Here is a 14,095-nt window from a genome sequence, read left to right as displayed (position 1 = left end):
AGGGGATGTGAAGAAAGACTGGTCGAGAAAAAGACCCTGAACCTTTAAGGGTCAAAAAGTAGGGGCAACCGAAATCACAATCCCCAGCCTCTCGGGCCCAGGACGTGCCAGGACCTGCTGCCTCTCCCGCCCCCAGCCCAACAGATCGACACGTAGTCATTGCGAGTTAGGCCATTATTCTAGGATACTCTCCAAACTCAGGCTATCCCCGAACTCCTTGTTTGCCTTCGATCCAGCTGAAGGGCGTTCGTTTTCTTTATTTTCCTCTCCTCCGGCACCGCGTCCACCGCTGCTACCGGTGCTACCACCACCGCCGCCGCCGCTGCCGCCACCCGGGACTTGCTTCTCAGCCGCCATCTTGCCCCTGAGCCGCAGAGCAGGACGGGATAGGGGAGGCGAGACGACCCAGCGGGAGAGAGCGGCACCTGGCCGGTCGGGCTGATGGGATTGGGGCGGACTCCGTCGCGGACGCCCCCTCGTGCGTTTGTAGGGGCGCGCCTGCGCGTATGGACTTTCCCGGGCTGGTGAATCGTGGCGGAAGAGCTTGGAGGTTCGCAACCTCTGTGGCACCTTGGCTGCTGAGGTTTTTTCCAGGGCAGTCCCACCTCTGGTCCACCAGGGATGGGAAGAACGTCGATGGATGACCACTTCCTGCATTTCTGCAAGGGGGATCGGACTCCACGTCCCGCACATCAGAAAGCGCGGGACTAAGAATTTTTGATTCCGAGCGCTCTGCCTAAATGGGAATTTAGGAGATAGGGGTTCCTTGTTCCTAAATGGGAATTTAGGAATTTAGGAGATAGGGGTTCCTTGTTCCGAAGCAAGGGACTTTTCTCCGGGACGAACGGTGAGAGCAATGGCTGCAGGAAGGTGGCGCACTCAGCAGTCTGTGTCCCGATGGGGACTTTCTCAGGCGGCTTGGACCTGTGGCATTCTCTGGATTGTGGGGCGATGAATCCAGGGACCAAGAGTGTTGAGACGTGGGAGGATAAGAATCTTCTCTACAGTAGGGCACTGCAGTTTCTGGAGTCAAAATCTGCAGACTCCTATCCCTGCTCCATCATTTCTGCTTGGGAAATATTAGGCAAGTGATGTAATCTCCCTCTAAATTGACGAAAGGAGGATAACCCATTAAAACGGATGTTTTAAAAATTAAAATGGCCAGATGCGGTGGTGCCTGCTGGTAGCCCCAGTTAATTCGGAGGCTGAGGCAGGTGTGTTGCTTGAGCTCAGGAGTTAGAGGCCAGCTTGGGTAGTAAAGCAGTAAAGCGAGACCCTGTCTCAAATAAATAAATAAATAAAATTGACACTGGATGTGGTGGCATACACCTGTAATCCTAGCAACTTTGGAGGCTGAGACAGGAGGATTGCAAGTTCGAGACCAGCCTCAGCAACTCAGCGAGACCCTGTCTCAAAAAAGAGACCCTGTCTCAAAAAAGAATGTAGCTCAGTGGTAAAGCCCCAGAGGGTTCAATCCCCAGCATCCCTAAATAAATAAATAAGTTAAATTGACTTTTCAAAGTAAGCTTCTTCTCTGCCATGTGCACTGGTGCACACCTGTAATCCCAGAAACTGGGGGAGGCTGAGGCAGAAGGATAGGAAATTTAAGGCCAATTTAGGCAATTTAGTGAGACCCTAAATTGTGTATTTAACCACAATAAAATAAAAAATAAAAAGGTCTGAGGATGGAGCTCAGTGCTAAAACCCCTTGGTTCAATCCCCAGCACCAACAATAATGATAAAAACTAATAGAATGGTACAGCCACTGTGAAATACAGTGTGGAGGCTCTGCACGAGTTAAAAGTAGAATTGCCATATGCTCTGGCAAGTCCACCCTGGGTATACATTCCAAAGGATTGATAGCAGGTTCCAGATGAGATATTTGTACATCCACGTTCATAGCGGCACTATTCACAGTAGACACAAGATGGAAACAATCCATTATCCTTTGAAGGATAACATGTGGTGTATCCATACAATGGAATATTACTCAATCTTAAAAATGAGTAAAATTCTGATATATGCTACAATATAGATGAACCTTAAGAATAGTATACTAAGTTAGCCTGTCACAAAAGAATCCCATTTATCAGAGGTACCTAGAATAGGAAAATTCTTAGACACAGTAGGATAATGTTTTTTTTGTGTGTGTGTCTGGGGAGGGAAAGAAATGGGGTGTTGTGTAATGAGTTTCAGTTCTGCAAAAATGAACTGAGTTCTGGAGATTGGCTGAAACAATGTGAACATACTACTGAACTATACACTTAAAAATGGTAAAGTGAGCCAGGTGCAGTAGCCCACACCTGTAATCCCAGTGACTGGGGAGACTGAGGTAGGAAGATTGCAAGTTTGAGGCCATTCTCAGCAACTTAGCCAGACCCTCATAGTGAAACCCTGTCATAATATAAAAAATAAAAAGGACTGGGGATGTAGCTCAGTGGCAGAGTGCCCCTCGGTTTAATCCCCAGTGCCAATAAAAAGAGAGGTTAAAGTATTAAATTTATGAAAAGTGTGTTTAATCACAATTAAAAATATTTTTTAAATATTTATTTTTTAATTGTAAGTGGACACATAATATATTTATTTCATTTTTATGTGGTACTGAGGATTGAACCCAGTGCCTCATGCATGCTAGGTGAGCACTCTACCACTAAACCACAACCCCAGCTCTAAAAATATTTCTTTTAGGATTGGGGATATTGCTCAGTGGTAGAGCATTTGCTTAGCATGTTCAAGGCCCCAGCACCACAAAAATAACAGTAAATTGTTTGATTTTAAAAATAAATGGCTAGCTGGATGCAGTGGCACATGCCTGTAATCCCAGCAGCTGGGGAGGTGGAGGCAGGAGGCCTGGGAGTTCAAAGCCTGCCTCAGCAACTTAGTGAGACCCTAAGCAACTCAGCAAGACCCTGTGTCTAAAATATTTTTAAAAGGGCTGGGCGGGCTGGGGTTGTGGCTAAGCAGTAGAGCGCTCACCTAGCACAGCCCTGGGTTCAATTCTCAGCACCACATAAAAATAAATAAAATAAAGGTATTGTGTCCAACTACAACTAAAAAATAAATATTTTTAAAAGGGAGGGGGGAGCTGGGGATGTGGGTCAGTGGTTGAGCATCTCTGGGTTCAAACCCTGGTACCAATAAATAAATAAATAAATAAATAAATAAATAAATAAATAATGGCTACATGCCTATCAGCAAATAAATGGAAAATAGAATGTGCTAAAATCATGCCATGGAATATTATTTGGCCATAGAAAGGAAAGAAGTACTGATGATGCTATAACATACATGAACCTTGAAAACATTATTCTAAGTGAAAGAAGCAAGGCACAAAAGGCCACATATTGTATGGTCTGTATGTATGAAACACCAGTAATAGGCAATGTTTTAGAGACAGAAAGTAGATTAGTGGTGACCTAGGCCTGGGGGAGGGGGATGGAAAAGGGAAAGTGAGGCCCACTGGTAAAGGGCAGGGACTTCTTTTGGTGGGGAGGATTGTAGTGCTTGTTGCACAACTCTGAACCAAGTAAATCCTTTAAATGGGAAAATGGTATGATGTGAATTTTATTTTAATAAAGCTTTTACAAAAAAAAAAAAAAAAAAAAGGTTATGCGCCAGGAACAGTGATTTGTGCCTGTAATTCCAGCAACTGGAAAGCTGAGGCAGGAGAATTGAAAGTTCAAAGCCAGTCTGGGCAACTTTAGTCAGCCCTGATTCAAAATAAAAAAATAAAATGGGCTGGGAATGTAGTTCAGTCGGAGGGTACTCCTGAGGTCAATGCCCAGGACCACAAAAACAAAACAAGAACAAAGCTCAGATTATGTTAGTCCTCTAGTAAAAATCCTGTACTGCCTCCTCATTTTACTAGACTGAAGGCCACAATCCTACCAGGCATGGTGGTGCAGTCTGTAGTGCAGGGACTCCAGAGGCTGAGGCAGAAGGATGGTAAGTGCCAGACCAGCTTTAGCAGCTTAGCAAGGCCCTAAAGAAGACTCTCTCAAAATAAAAAACAAAAAAAGGCTGGAGATGTGGCCCAGTAGTTAAATACCCCTAGGTTCAATTCCTGGTACAGGAAAAAAAAAAAAAAACAAAAAAACTCTTACAGTAGGAAAAAATCCTTTTTAAACCATGGTAGTGCTCACCTATAATCTCAGCTACTCAGGGGGCTGACGCAGGAGGATTGCTAATTCCAAACCAGCCTGGGCAATTCATCAAGACTCCTCAAAAAATAAAAGGGGGGGCTGGGGATGTGGCTCAAGTGGTAGCACGCTCACCTAGCATGCGAGAGGCACTGGGTTCGATTCTCAGCACCATATTAAAAAAAAAAAATAAAGATACTGTGTCCACCTAAAACTAAAAAATAATTTAGAATAAATAAATAAATAAAAAGGGATGAGGATGTGGCTCAGTGGTAAAGCACCTCTGGGCTCAATAGTTAGTACCAAGGGGGAAAAATTCCTCCTCTTACTTCTGCCAATTTCCTTTACCAGAATCCTTGCCTTAGGGACACAGGCACTCTCCTGCCTCAGCAACTTTGCACTGGTTTTCCCCTCTATCTGTAATACTCTTCCGCCAGGTGTCTGCTTGGCTAGCTCCCTCACCCCCTCATCTTTCTGTTGAATGAGTAAGCAGACTGGCAGAGTGAGACTAAGGTCTCCCTACTAAGAAAAATCCCTAGCTGATTTCCTGAGAGTCTGAGATCATTGGGGGAAAGGAAAAGGAATATTCTTGGCTAGGACCCAAGAAACAGGGCAGGAGAGGGTGAAGTAAAAATGAAGGTGCAGCAGCAGAAGGTAGTTAATTTTAGATCTAGGGAACTGGGAGACTTATATTCTATACAAATAGCAATGATTCACTGTTACCAATGCTTGATGCAGAAACTAATGCTTAACAGATATTGCAGCCTACACACAGAAAAACGCTGCTGGTGCAGGGAACTCTGCTGTTTTGAATTTCCTCAAAGTTTCCCCTTTTTGGAGATCTGAATATTTAGTTAATTCAGATTTGAAGAAGTGGCTTCAAATCACACATTTCACTATATTTTCACCAGAGTCTTCTGAGAAAGCACTGTTGCCATTCCACATTACATCTGAGAAAACGGAGGCCCAGCGCCAAAGACGGAGGCTGACACATTCAGTAGAAGCTCAGTAAATATTTACTAGATTTGGGGGCAGGGGGCTTGTACTGGGGATTGAGCCCAGGTGCACTTAACCACCCAGCTACATCCCCAGCCCTTTTTATTTTTTAAGACAGAGTTTACCTAAATTGTTGAGGGCCTTGCTAAATTGCCCAGGCTGGCCATGTGGTCCTCCTGCTTCAGCCTCTGGAGTCCCTGGGAACAAAAACGCGCCTGCGTTACCACCCATGTAACATTTACAGGATTTAATTGGAAAAGAAATGTCCAATGGAGTTAATAGGTACCCAAAGTCATCCTGCTGATTCTACGTGCGGCAGGAGGAGAGAGTGAGGTGTGTGGTATGTGCCAACCCACGACATGAGGCACCATTGTTTTCTACATGTCCCTTTCCTGTCCAATTGGCTTTCTTAAGTGTGGACCGAAAGAAGAGAGTGAGATGAAGGTAATCAAAGCTCCTACAGAAACCTTTCCGCCTCCCACAGCTGCTTTCTGGGTTTCCGGTGAGGACTGATGTTCCCCGTGAGGACTGATGTTCCCAGAAATGAGAAATGGACAGACGCAGGCAGAGCCCGGCCGGCTGTCCCACTTTGCTGTGGAAAAAGAAGGGAAACAAACAAACAAATACCCTGTCACCTGTTCCCTATCCCCCTCGGAACTCTTGAGGGTGCTCCGCGCCCTCCAGGCTGCAGGGCAGCGCTGAGGCGCGCAGGTCCCGGGCGGGCGCTTGCTATGGTGGGGCGCACGCAAGTCCCAGGATTGCGCCCTCCAGTCCTGTGGCTGCCCCGAAGCCCAAGTACTTCGACTTAGCCTGGAACAGCTAAGCCTGGGATCTGGGGCGCGGGGACCTGGGCAGTGCCGCTCTCCGTAGCTGGGTGGACTGCGGGTGCCTGGGCCTGGAAGCGCGCGGCCACTCGGCGGGCTGCCACTTTCCCCTGCGTGGCTGGCCTCTACGGGAAAATCCCACCCTTTGGTTCTTCGCTCCACCCCCTAACTCCAGCGCACCCCAGATCGGCGCCTGCAGCTCGACTGAGTCTCACGGGGCGCTGCGCGGTCCAAGACCCAGACGACTGCAGGATCCCAGGCAGCTGCGAGTTAGGCGACAACATGAATGGTTTGGGAAACTGGGTGGCCGAGAACGTGAGCCAGGCGGGCGGCGCGGGCTGGCAACCCGAGGCGGTCCTCGTGCCCCTGCTCTTCGCTCTCATCTTCCTCGTGGGCACCGTGGGCAACGTGCTGGTGCTGGCCGTGCTGCTGCGAGGCGGCCAGGCTGTCAGCACCACCAATCTGTTTATCCTCAACCTGGGCGTGGCCGACCTGTGTTTCATAGTGTGCTGCGTGCCCTTCCAGGCCACCATCTACACCTTGGACGGCTGGGTGTTCGGTTCGCTGCTCTGCAAGGCCGTGCACTTTCTCATCTTCCTCACCATGCACGCCAGCAGCTTCACGTTGGCTGCCGTCTCCCTGGACAGGTGAGCACACTCTGGCGGTTTTTGAGAGTTGGGCATCAGGGCAGGGGCTGGAGAGAAGGAGGTCCTGGGGACCTAGGACCTAGGAGGTCACGGAGAGGACTCCTAGGTCCTAGGACCTAGGAGGTCACGTGAGAGGACACGGAGGCCTCAAAGAGATCCAAGCCAGCAAAAGACAAGCAGTTGCGGAACAGGAGGAAGAGGACTAGGAATGGGAGATGTGGTGTCTCTCAGGTGCCACCTGGGGCCTTGAAGTCTGGACAATTTGGCTCTCTGGTCTGCCTGACACTGTGCAGCATGTCCTGGTACCCAGCGTTTTCACACATTGACCTCACTTGAGCTTAACAGTCCTGTGGGGGTGGGATTGGAGAGATTTCTGTGCCCAATTTATAGAAGAGATAGAGGTCGAAAATAACTGGCACAGAGTCACCAGCTGGTAATCTTGTTCATGAAACAATTGGTCTGTCTCTTAATGCCCACCTCAGACTCCTCCACCATGCTTTCATCTAAAGCCAGTTTGGTTGCTTGGAGCAGTCGGGTTGAATCTAGATTGTGGAACTTGGGTCCTTTTTGAGGACCCAAGCCATAGCTCAAGTGAACTGCCTGAAGGTCCCTGGTTCAGTTCCAGCCTGCCTTGCACCCTTCCTCTAAACTGGGGGACAGGGTCAGGGAGAGGAGCACACCATTGGGCTCTCCCTCCCCAGCCAGAGGAGGACAGTGAGAGAGGCACCTTTTGGAGAGTGCAGGACTCAGTGGAATTTGAAATCTCAAAAGGATGTGTCCTTTCAAACTGGGGAAGAAATCCGGTGGAACTCTGATATCTCCCCCTTTCTCTCACACCCTCTGGACCTCCTGCACAAGAGCAGGGAGGTGAGACCACACTCCCCATTCACCTCCCATTCCACTTAGCACTAAGTATGCCGGTTCCTAGTGTTGGTGGGACCCACAGAGCTCCAGCTTCCCTCAGGATTTCCCTTGCAGGACATGTCTTCTCCAAGCTGTCTCTAGAGACTCAGGCACCAGGATTCTACCTCCCAGGACACCTTCATTAGTGAATAATCACAGTTTCCCAGAACCCCTAGCAAGTTCTCTGTAACTGGTGGGTGCCCTCCCATGTGGAGTATGTCGGTGGTCACAGCCCTGGGGAGCAACAGAATTGTGGCTTAGGAGTGTGCCACCCTCTCTACCACTTTGAGGCTGCCACCCTCTGTATCACTTTGAGGCTTAACTGAGTGTCTGACGTGGTATAACCTTGCCTTAGGGACCTTGAGAACAGGCGTGGGTCCTGAGGTGCAAGGGCTCACCTGACGTCTTTCTTCTCGACCTGGCCTCCAGGTATCTGGCCATCCGCTATCCGCTGCACTCCCGCGAGCTGCGCACGCCTCGAAACGCGCTGGCAGCCATCGGGCTCATCTGGGTGCTGGCGCTGCTCTTCTCTGGGCCCTACCTGAGCTACTACCGCCAGTCGCAACTGGCCAACCTGACAGTGTGCCACCCAGCATGGAGCGCACCACGCCGCCGCGCCATGGACCTCTGCACCTTTGTCTTCAGCTACTTGTTGCCAGTGCTGGTTCTTGGACTGACCTACACGCTCACTCTGCGCTACCTCTGGCGCACCGTCGACCCGGTGGCTGCGGGCTCTGGTGCCCAACGCGCCAAGCGCAAGGTGACACGTATGATTGTCATTGTGGCCGCGCTCTTTTGCCTCTGTTGGATGCCCCACCACGCGCTTATCCTCTGCGTGTGGTTTGGTCACTTTCCGCTCACGGGCGCCACTTACGCGCTGCGCATCTTCTCACACCTGGTCTCCTATGCCAACTCCTGCGTCAACCCCATCGTCTATGCGCTGGTCTCCAAGCATTTCCGCAAGGGCTTCCGCAAAATCTTCGCAGGCCTGCTGGACAGCACACCGCGCCAAGCCTCAGGTCGCGTGTGCATTGCGGCACCTGGCACCCACATTGGCAGCGTGCTGGAGCGTGAGTCCACCGATCTGACGCATGTGAGCGAGGTGGCTGGGCTCCCTGTCTCTGTCGGGGATCTTGCCATCTGTGCAGCCTCTGGCCCTTCCCAGCACCAAAAGACCCTCAACATCCTGACAGTTAATGAGACCTGAGAGCACCAACGGGAAACAGGCTTGGATGTTGAAGGGCTGGAGTTTGAGGATGGGAACTGTAGGGAGAGTCTCTTTTGTTAATAAAACTCGCCAATCATTTCATGTTCAGTGTATGCCTGCTGTCTCCAAATTTCTGAGTCAGAATGCCCTGTGTGAAAAGCCTCTGGGACCTCTGTGAGATTCAATGTGGGTGCAATATGCTTTGCTGAGCTACCTGAAATGGGCACTGAGACCAGCCTGGTTAATTTTTTTTTAAAAAATCCCTAACTGAAGCTGGAGATTGAGGAACTACAAAAGGCTCTTTACAAGTGACCATCCTGAGGCTGCATATGTACACAGATCTCCGAACCATCAGCCAATACCTGAGACAGAGGCTTAATATTTAAGAGAGTTGGATAAAGTCTGTGAATAACAAGCAAAAATGTATACTCCTGGTTGCATTCATGCAATGCATTGGGTCCTCACCTGCATCTAGTTTCCTGAGGTCCCTCTGAGTGCATCCTATGCCTACCCATTTTTGGTTTTGGCATTTCCTTACCTGGCTGCATCTGGGCAGGATCAGGTATCCAGCATGTCAGTCTCACCCCTGGCCTGTTCTACTCTGGGAACCCTCTAGCCACTCTACCCTTAGAATACCCTACAGCATTGCTCAAGAGCTAGTCTCTATCTGTCCTTGTATTTGTTCCACTCCCAGAGTTCTTGTGCCATTGCACTATTTTTGGGGGGAGGGGTACCAGGGATTAAATGCAGGGGCACTTGACCACTGAGCCACATCCCCAGCCCTATCTTGTATTTTATTAGCCAGGGTCTCACTGAGACCTGCTTAGTGCCTCACAGTTGCTGAGGCTGGCTTTGAACTCACAATCCTCCTGTCTCAGCTTCCGGAGCCACTGGGATTACAGGCATGCCCCACTAGGCCCAGTGAGCCAATGCTTTTTACATAAGGTCAGACCAGTATTGAAGTAGAGGCAAGGACACTCAGAGGTGCCCCCATTTCATTGCTGAGAGGAGGCCACTTTGGACAAGGGTTTAGCCAGGTTGTTGCCAGCCACCAAAATATAGAAGAGGCCTGTGCCAAGGTTGTCCGAGTGGAAGAACCAAGTAAGGGAGAGATGGGGGTCCCAAGCTTACCCCACCCACTTTGGCAGGCTTTGAATGAGGTAATAGGTTCCAGGTGGTGGAAATGGAGCAGGGCAGGGACGCCTAGGCAGGTGCAAGGTGGGTGGGGCTGGGTCCTGGCCTGTCTTTGGGTATTCGCGGAACCAGAACCATAGGGGTTGCTAAGCCCAAGGTCCCAGTCCTTGAGCAGAGCAGCTGCCTCCCTCAAATTGCTCAGGCCCCAGGTAAGTGACTGAAATATAGGTCACAGCTTAGGACCTGCTGCTCTATCCAGCCCTCCAGGCAGCCACAAATGATATCCCTGTGGATCCTGCTCCATCTTGCCTTCCTTGGACTCAGCACCATCCCACCCTGGGTCCAAGGATCCAGCCTATGTAAGTCTAGTTGCCAGATGGAGGGAGTAAGCTTTGGGATTGGGGCCTCAGAATAACTTCAACCTTTACCCCTCAGCCTGGCCATCCTCCCTCCATCTCAACTCACCCCTAGAGGTCCATGAAACCATCCAGATTCCTAACAATGGGAGTGCACCCCTGCAAGTGAGCGTGCAGGTGTTTGTGTCCAATGTGTTTAATGTGGTAAGTGCCGCTGGCTATGGGAGGGAACAGGACCCAAATGCTGATTTGGGGAAGGGGCAGGACTTAAGTGTTCACTAGTGGTGGGTCTCCTGCCTCTATTTGTCACATAGCACCCAACTGTGAGGTGACATGTTGCTCCCCTCTCCCAGGACATCCTGCGGTACACAGTGTCTTCTATGATGATGCTCAGGCTGGTAAGCTCCTGTCCTGGCTGAGATGGGACAAAGAACGTGGCTTTCATCAACTGGCTAATCTTGGGGGTGTGTATGTGTGAATGGGATCTTAATGGTATCCTTGTACCCTCAGTCCTGGCTGGATGCTCGCCTGGCCTGGCATGCTAGCGCACACTCTCGGCATGCAGTCACATTGCCCTGTGAATCACTCTGGACGCCTGGACTCACCATCCAGGAAGCGTGAGTGAGGCAGAAGTTCTCATCCCAGAAACCTATGGTGTACATCCTTCCTCCCCTTCCCCCTAGAGCCCAGAGGCATTCTTGGTGGCTATTCCCCACCTGGTGCTGCCAGTGCCAAATGTAGTTCCCCGATCTCTTCCAGTCCAAGAAGGGGCTGGGTCTCTGTCTGTGCACCTTTCTCCACAGGCTCTGGGTGGACTGGAAGGACCAGAACCCACAGGCCCGAGTAGACACAGATGGCCATGTGGAGCTTAACCTGGCTCTCACCACAGAGACCAACTGCGACTTTGAGCTCCTCCACTTCCCCAGAGACAAGAGTGACTGCAGCCTCAGCTTCTTTGCTTTTAGCAACACTGGTGCTGTCAGGGTGGGGACTGGGGGTGAGGGCAGAGGGGAGGGGACCCTGACCTCTAGCACAAGTCTGTGTTCAAATCAATCTATCTCCTGGCTTAAGGGAGCTGAATGGAAATGCATCTCACTTGTGCCTCCCAGACAGCAGCCCATCTCCCCTCATTCTTCCTGCCCTCATCCAGGGGCCTGCTCACTTCAGTCTTCCCTCCCCAGAGCACCTGTTCTCAACAGCCAAGGCCACCTGCAGTGGCTGGGCCACTTGTGTCAAGCCCAGAAGCTCAGATTGCTGTGGCCCCACTTTTGAAGGAAACTGTGGATAATAAATATCTACAGACCAAACAGGTGGCATCTAAACAGGTGGCAGGGAATTCCTAACTCCCCTCACATCTCTCTTCTCTATGAAAGACCACAGCCAGTGCCCACAGACCCTAATATTTCAGGTGTGAGATGATTGGCCAGTGATGAGTCTGTGATCACTTCCCTGCCATCAAGTGGTACAAAGTGCATTTATTTCTACAATGAAAACTCATCAGTGAATCTGATAAGACCCTTCCTTTAACTGAAGACAATCTGAGGTGCTGCAAAATGTCTGGCAAGCCCTCCTACTTACCACTTCCCCCTCCATCTCTGCTCCCCAAAGTCATCAGATGTCTGCATCATCCCTGGGCTCCAGTTTGTTTCTATTCCTACCCTCAAAAGATTGGGGGGCAGGGCAGGGATATCTCCTTCCCAGTGGTTCACCATTCCCATCCCCATTCCTTTCAGTGAGGGAGCTGGAGTTCCGGGCCCATGCGGTGAATGAGATTGTAAGTGTCAAGAGGGAATATGTGGTTCGTGACTTGAAAACCCAAGTCCTGCCCCTGCAGGTAGTACCCTGCTTCCAGGTGACGGTGAGTGGAATTAGGAAGGGACTGGCAGAGGCTGATCCAGGGGAGGGGAGAGGGTTAGGAGGCAAAGGCATGACACCATCCCTCTGCTGCCCATCCTCCCATACCCTGGGAAACGCTTTTTTCCTTCTAGCTGAGCCTGAAGAACACAGCACTCAAGTCCATCATAGCGCTGCTGGTACCTGGAGAGGCACTGCTGTTAGCTAATATGTGTGGGGGCCTTTTGCCCCTCCACGCTACCGAACACATTGCCTACAAGGTGACATTGCTGCTGGGCTACCTGGTCTTCCACTCCTCCCTGGTGCAGGCCTTGCCTAGCTCCTCTTCCTGCAACCCACTGCTCAGTAAGGCCTGCTTCCTCCCCTGCCTCTGGATAGGACTCTAGTGGGCCTGCCCCCCTCCCCCATACCTGAGCCTCTACCCAGCCAAACCCCTGACTTCCTGTCCCCTCCCCTTCCCAGTTTACTACTTCACAGTCCTGCTACTGCTGCTCTTTCTTAGCACCACAGAGACCGTGCTGCTGGCTGGGCTGCTAGCTCAGGATAGTCTTGGGGACAAAAGTAGCCCCAGCCCAGGCCCAAGAAGGGACCAGAGAAAGGAGAACCTGGGGCCTAATTCTGAAGGTGGTAGGCACTAAGGCCCCTTCTTGAGGGTGGTGAGGAGTGAGGCCTTTGGTAGCAGGTTCGATAGGGCAGAAGCTGGCACCACTGTCCCTGGGTTCCACTGTGCCCTCCCTGGGAAGAAGCATGTCTATCTGGGGAAGTGGCCCAGGTGACCTCAGATCCCCCAGAAAACCCCATGTCTTGCAGAACTCTCTAGGAGGTTTTTTTCTCTGCTGGAAGTAGCCTGGGAGGGGCTAGATTTGAAATTTCATTAGTTGAGAATCTAAGGCAGGGGGCATACAGCTGGTAACTGTTAGGGTTTACCCTTCTGCTCTGAGAGAAGGAGCCCTGGGAACCATTTCTTTCCTTACCTCTCTCCCCGCAGCAGACCCCAGTGGAGGAAAGAGGTCAAGGAGAAGCTGGGCTGAGGCTGCTGATCATGCCTTCTTCCTCGTATATGTGACCAGTGTGGTGTGCAGCCAGCTCATCTTTGCTGGAACATGGATATGGGCAACATGCAAGTCTGACCCAGCCCCTGGCAAGGCTATCCCTCATGGTGGGCCACCCAGGCTGTAACAGGGCCCAGTGCTGTAGACCTTAGGATGAGGTGTGGTTTCCTGAGACTGGAGGGAGACAAGGACAGGGTTTTTGGACAGAGTGGGAAGAGGGATGGCTCTTTGCTTAACTCTTGGGGGCCTTGAGCACCCTGAGCTCGCCCCTCTGTGTGTGTAGCAGCAGAGTGAGAAATAAACCCATCACCCAGTGCAAGTGCACCTCAAGGGTTTGCTTTCATTGAATCCAACTGTTCACTCTCATCCTAAGTAGGTGAGGCCTGACTTTATACCCTTTATACTTTACTTCTGAACTGCTGGCCATTGTCCACCAGTGTCCCGCCCCACACACTCAAACTTACTGCTCTTTCTGTGACCACTGCTGCCATTCACTGATGCCAGGGACAGGGAGACAGGTATATGAACGGCTAGCCCCAGAGGGCGGGTCAGAACTCCTCTAAACACTTCCTGGGAGGGAATGGAGAGAGAGCACTCATGTCCCCCAACACCTGGGGGACTCCTGGGAGGTGGAACTTCCCCAGATCTCAGGATAGTGGACCATGCACTAACTCCAAAAGAGTTGGTCAGCCCTGATCGCCTTTTCTCTAGCCTCCTGGCTGTGGTATGGCCTGTTCCTCTGATCTCTACCCACATCTCTGAGCTAAAAGGGAGACCTCCATCTCTAGTTCTGAACTAGACTGGGGTTAGGGTCTGCCCTCCTGCTCTTGGTAGCTGGGGGCACCATCCTGTCTTCATTCTTTCCTGTTTCAGATGCTATTATGTGGTCCCTTCCAGCTGTGCTTAGCCATAGAAGGTGGGAAAAGCCCCTGAGTTCTGGGAGAGTGCTGGTTTGGTGGGGAATGTGGGATGCCTGGAAGAAG

At 50.9% G+C, this 14,095-nt stretch overlaps 3 protein-coding genes across 3 annotated transcripts in view; 2 read left to right on the top strand and 1 right to left on the bottom strand.

Annotated features, from left to right (window-relative positions):
* Srp68 (signal recognition particle 68) overlaps window positions 1-363 on the bottom strand; it is a 39,475-nt gene extending 39,112 nt beyond the window's left edge. The window contains exon 1 of the mRNA XM_076869300.1: window positions 189-363. Coding sequence (XP_076725415.1) covers window positions 189-357 — 169 coding nt within the window. The 5' untranslated portion in view covers window positions 358-363. The remainder of the gene's footprint in view (window positions 1-188) is intronic.
* Window positions 364-6,241: 5,878 nt separating this feature from the next.
* Window positions 6,242-8,716, top strand: Galr2 (galanin receptor 2). The gene is made up of 2 exons (XM_076870486.1): window positions 6,242-6,606; window positions 7,939-8,716. Exons 1-2 carry the CDS (start codon window positions 6,242-6,244, stop codon window positions 8,714-8,716), a joined length of 1,143 nt encoding a protein of 380 aa, XP_076726601.1.
* Window positions 8,717-8,859: 143 nt separating this feature from the next.
* Zacn (zinc activated ion channel) lies at window positions 8,860-13,239 on the top strand. The gene is made up of 9 exons (XM_076870484.1): window positions 8,860-8,902; window positions 10,286-10,410; window positions 10,560-10,604; window positions 10,717-10,823; window positions 11,010-11,179; window positions 11,940-12,064; window positions 12,195-12,405; window positions 12,523-12,684; window positions 13,049-13,239. The coding sequence occupies exons 1-9, from the start codon at window positions 8,860-8,862 to the stop codon at window positions 13,237-13,239; spliced, it is 1,179 nt and encodes a 392-aa protein (XP_076726599.1).
* The last annotated feature ends 856 nt before the right edge of the window (window positions 13,240-14,095 follow it).

The sequence above is a fragment of the Callospermophilus lateralis genome, chromosome 11, assembly GCF_048772815.1.
Source record: "Callospermophilus lateralis isolate mCalLat2 chromosome 11, mCalLat2.hap1, whole genome shotgun sequence".
NCBI classification, from domain to species: domain Eukaryota; kingdom Metazoa; phylum Chordata; class Mammalia; order Rodentia; family Sciuridae; genus Callospermophilus; species Callospermophilus lateralis.
The sequence above is the reverse complement of the archived record's forward strand: the minus strand, read 5'-3'. Positions and strand labels throughout refer to the sequence as shown.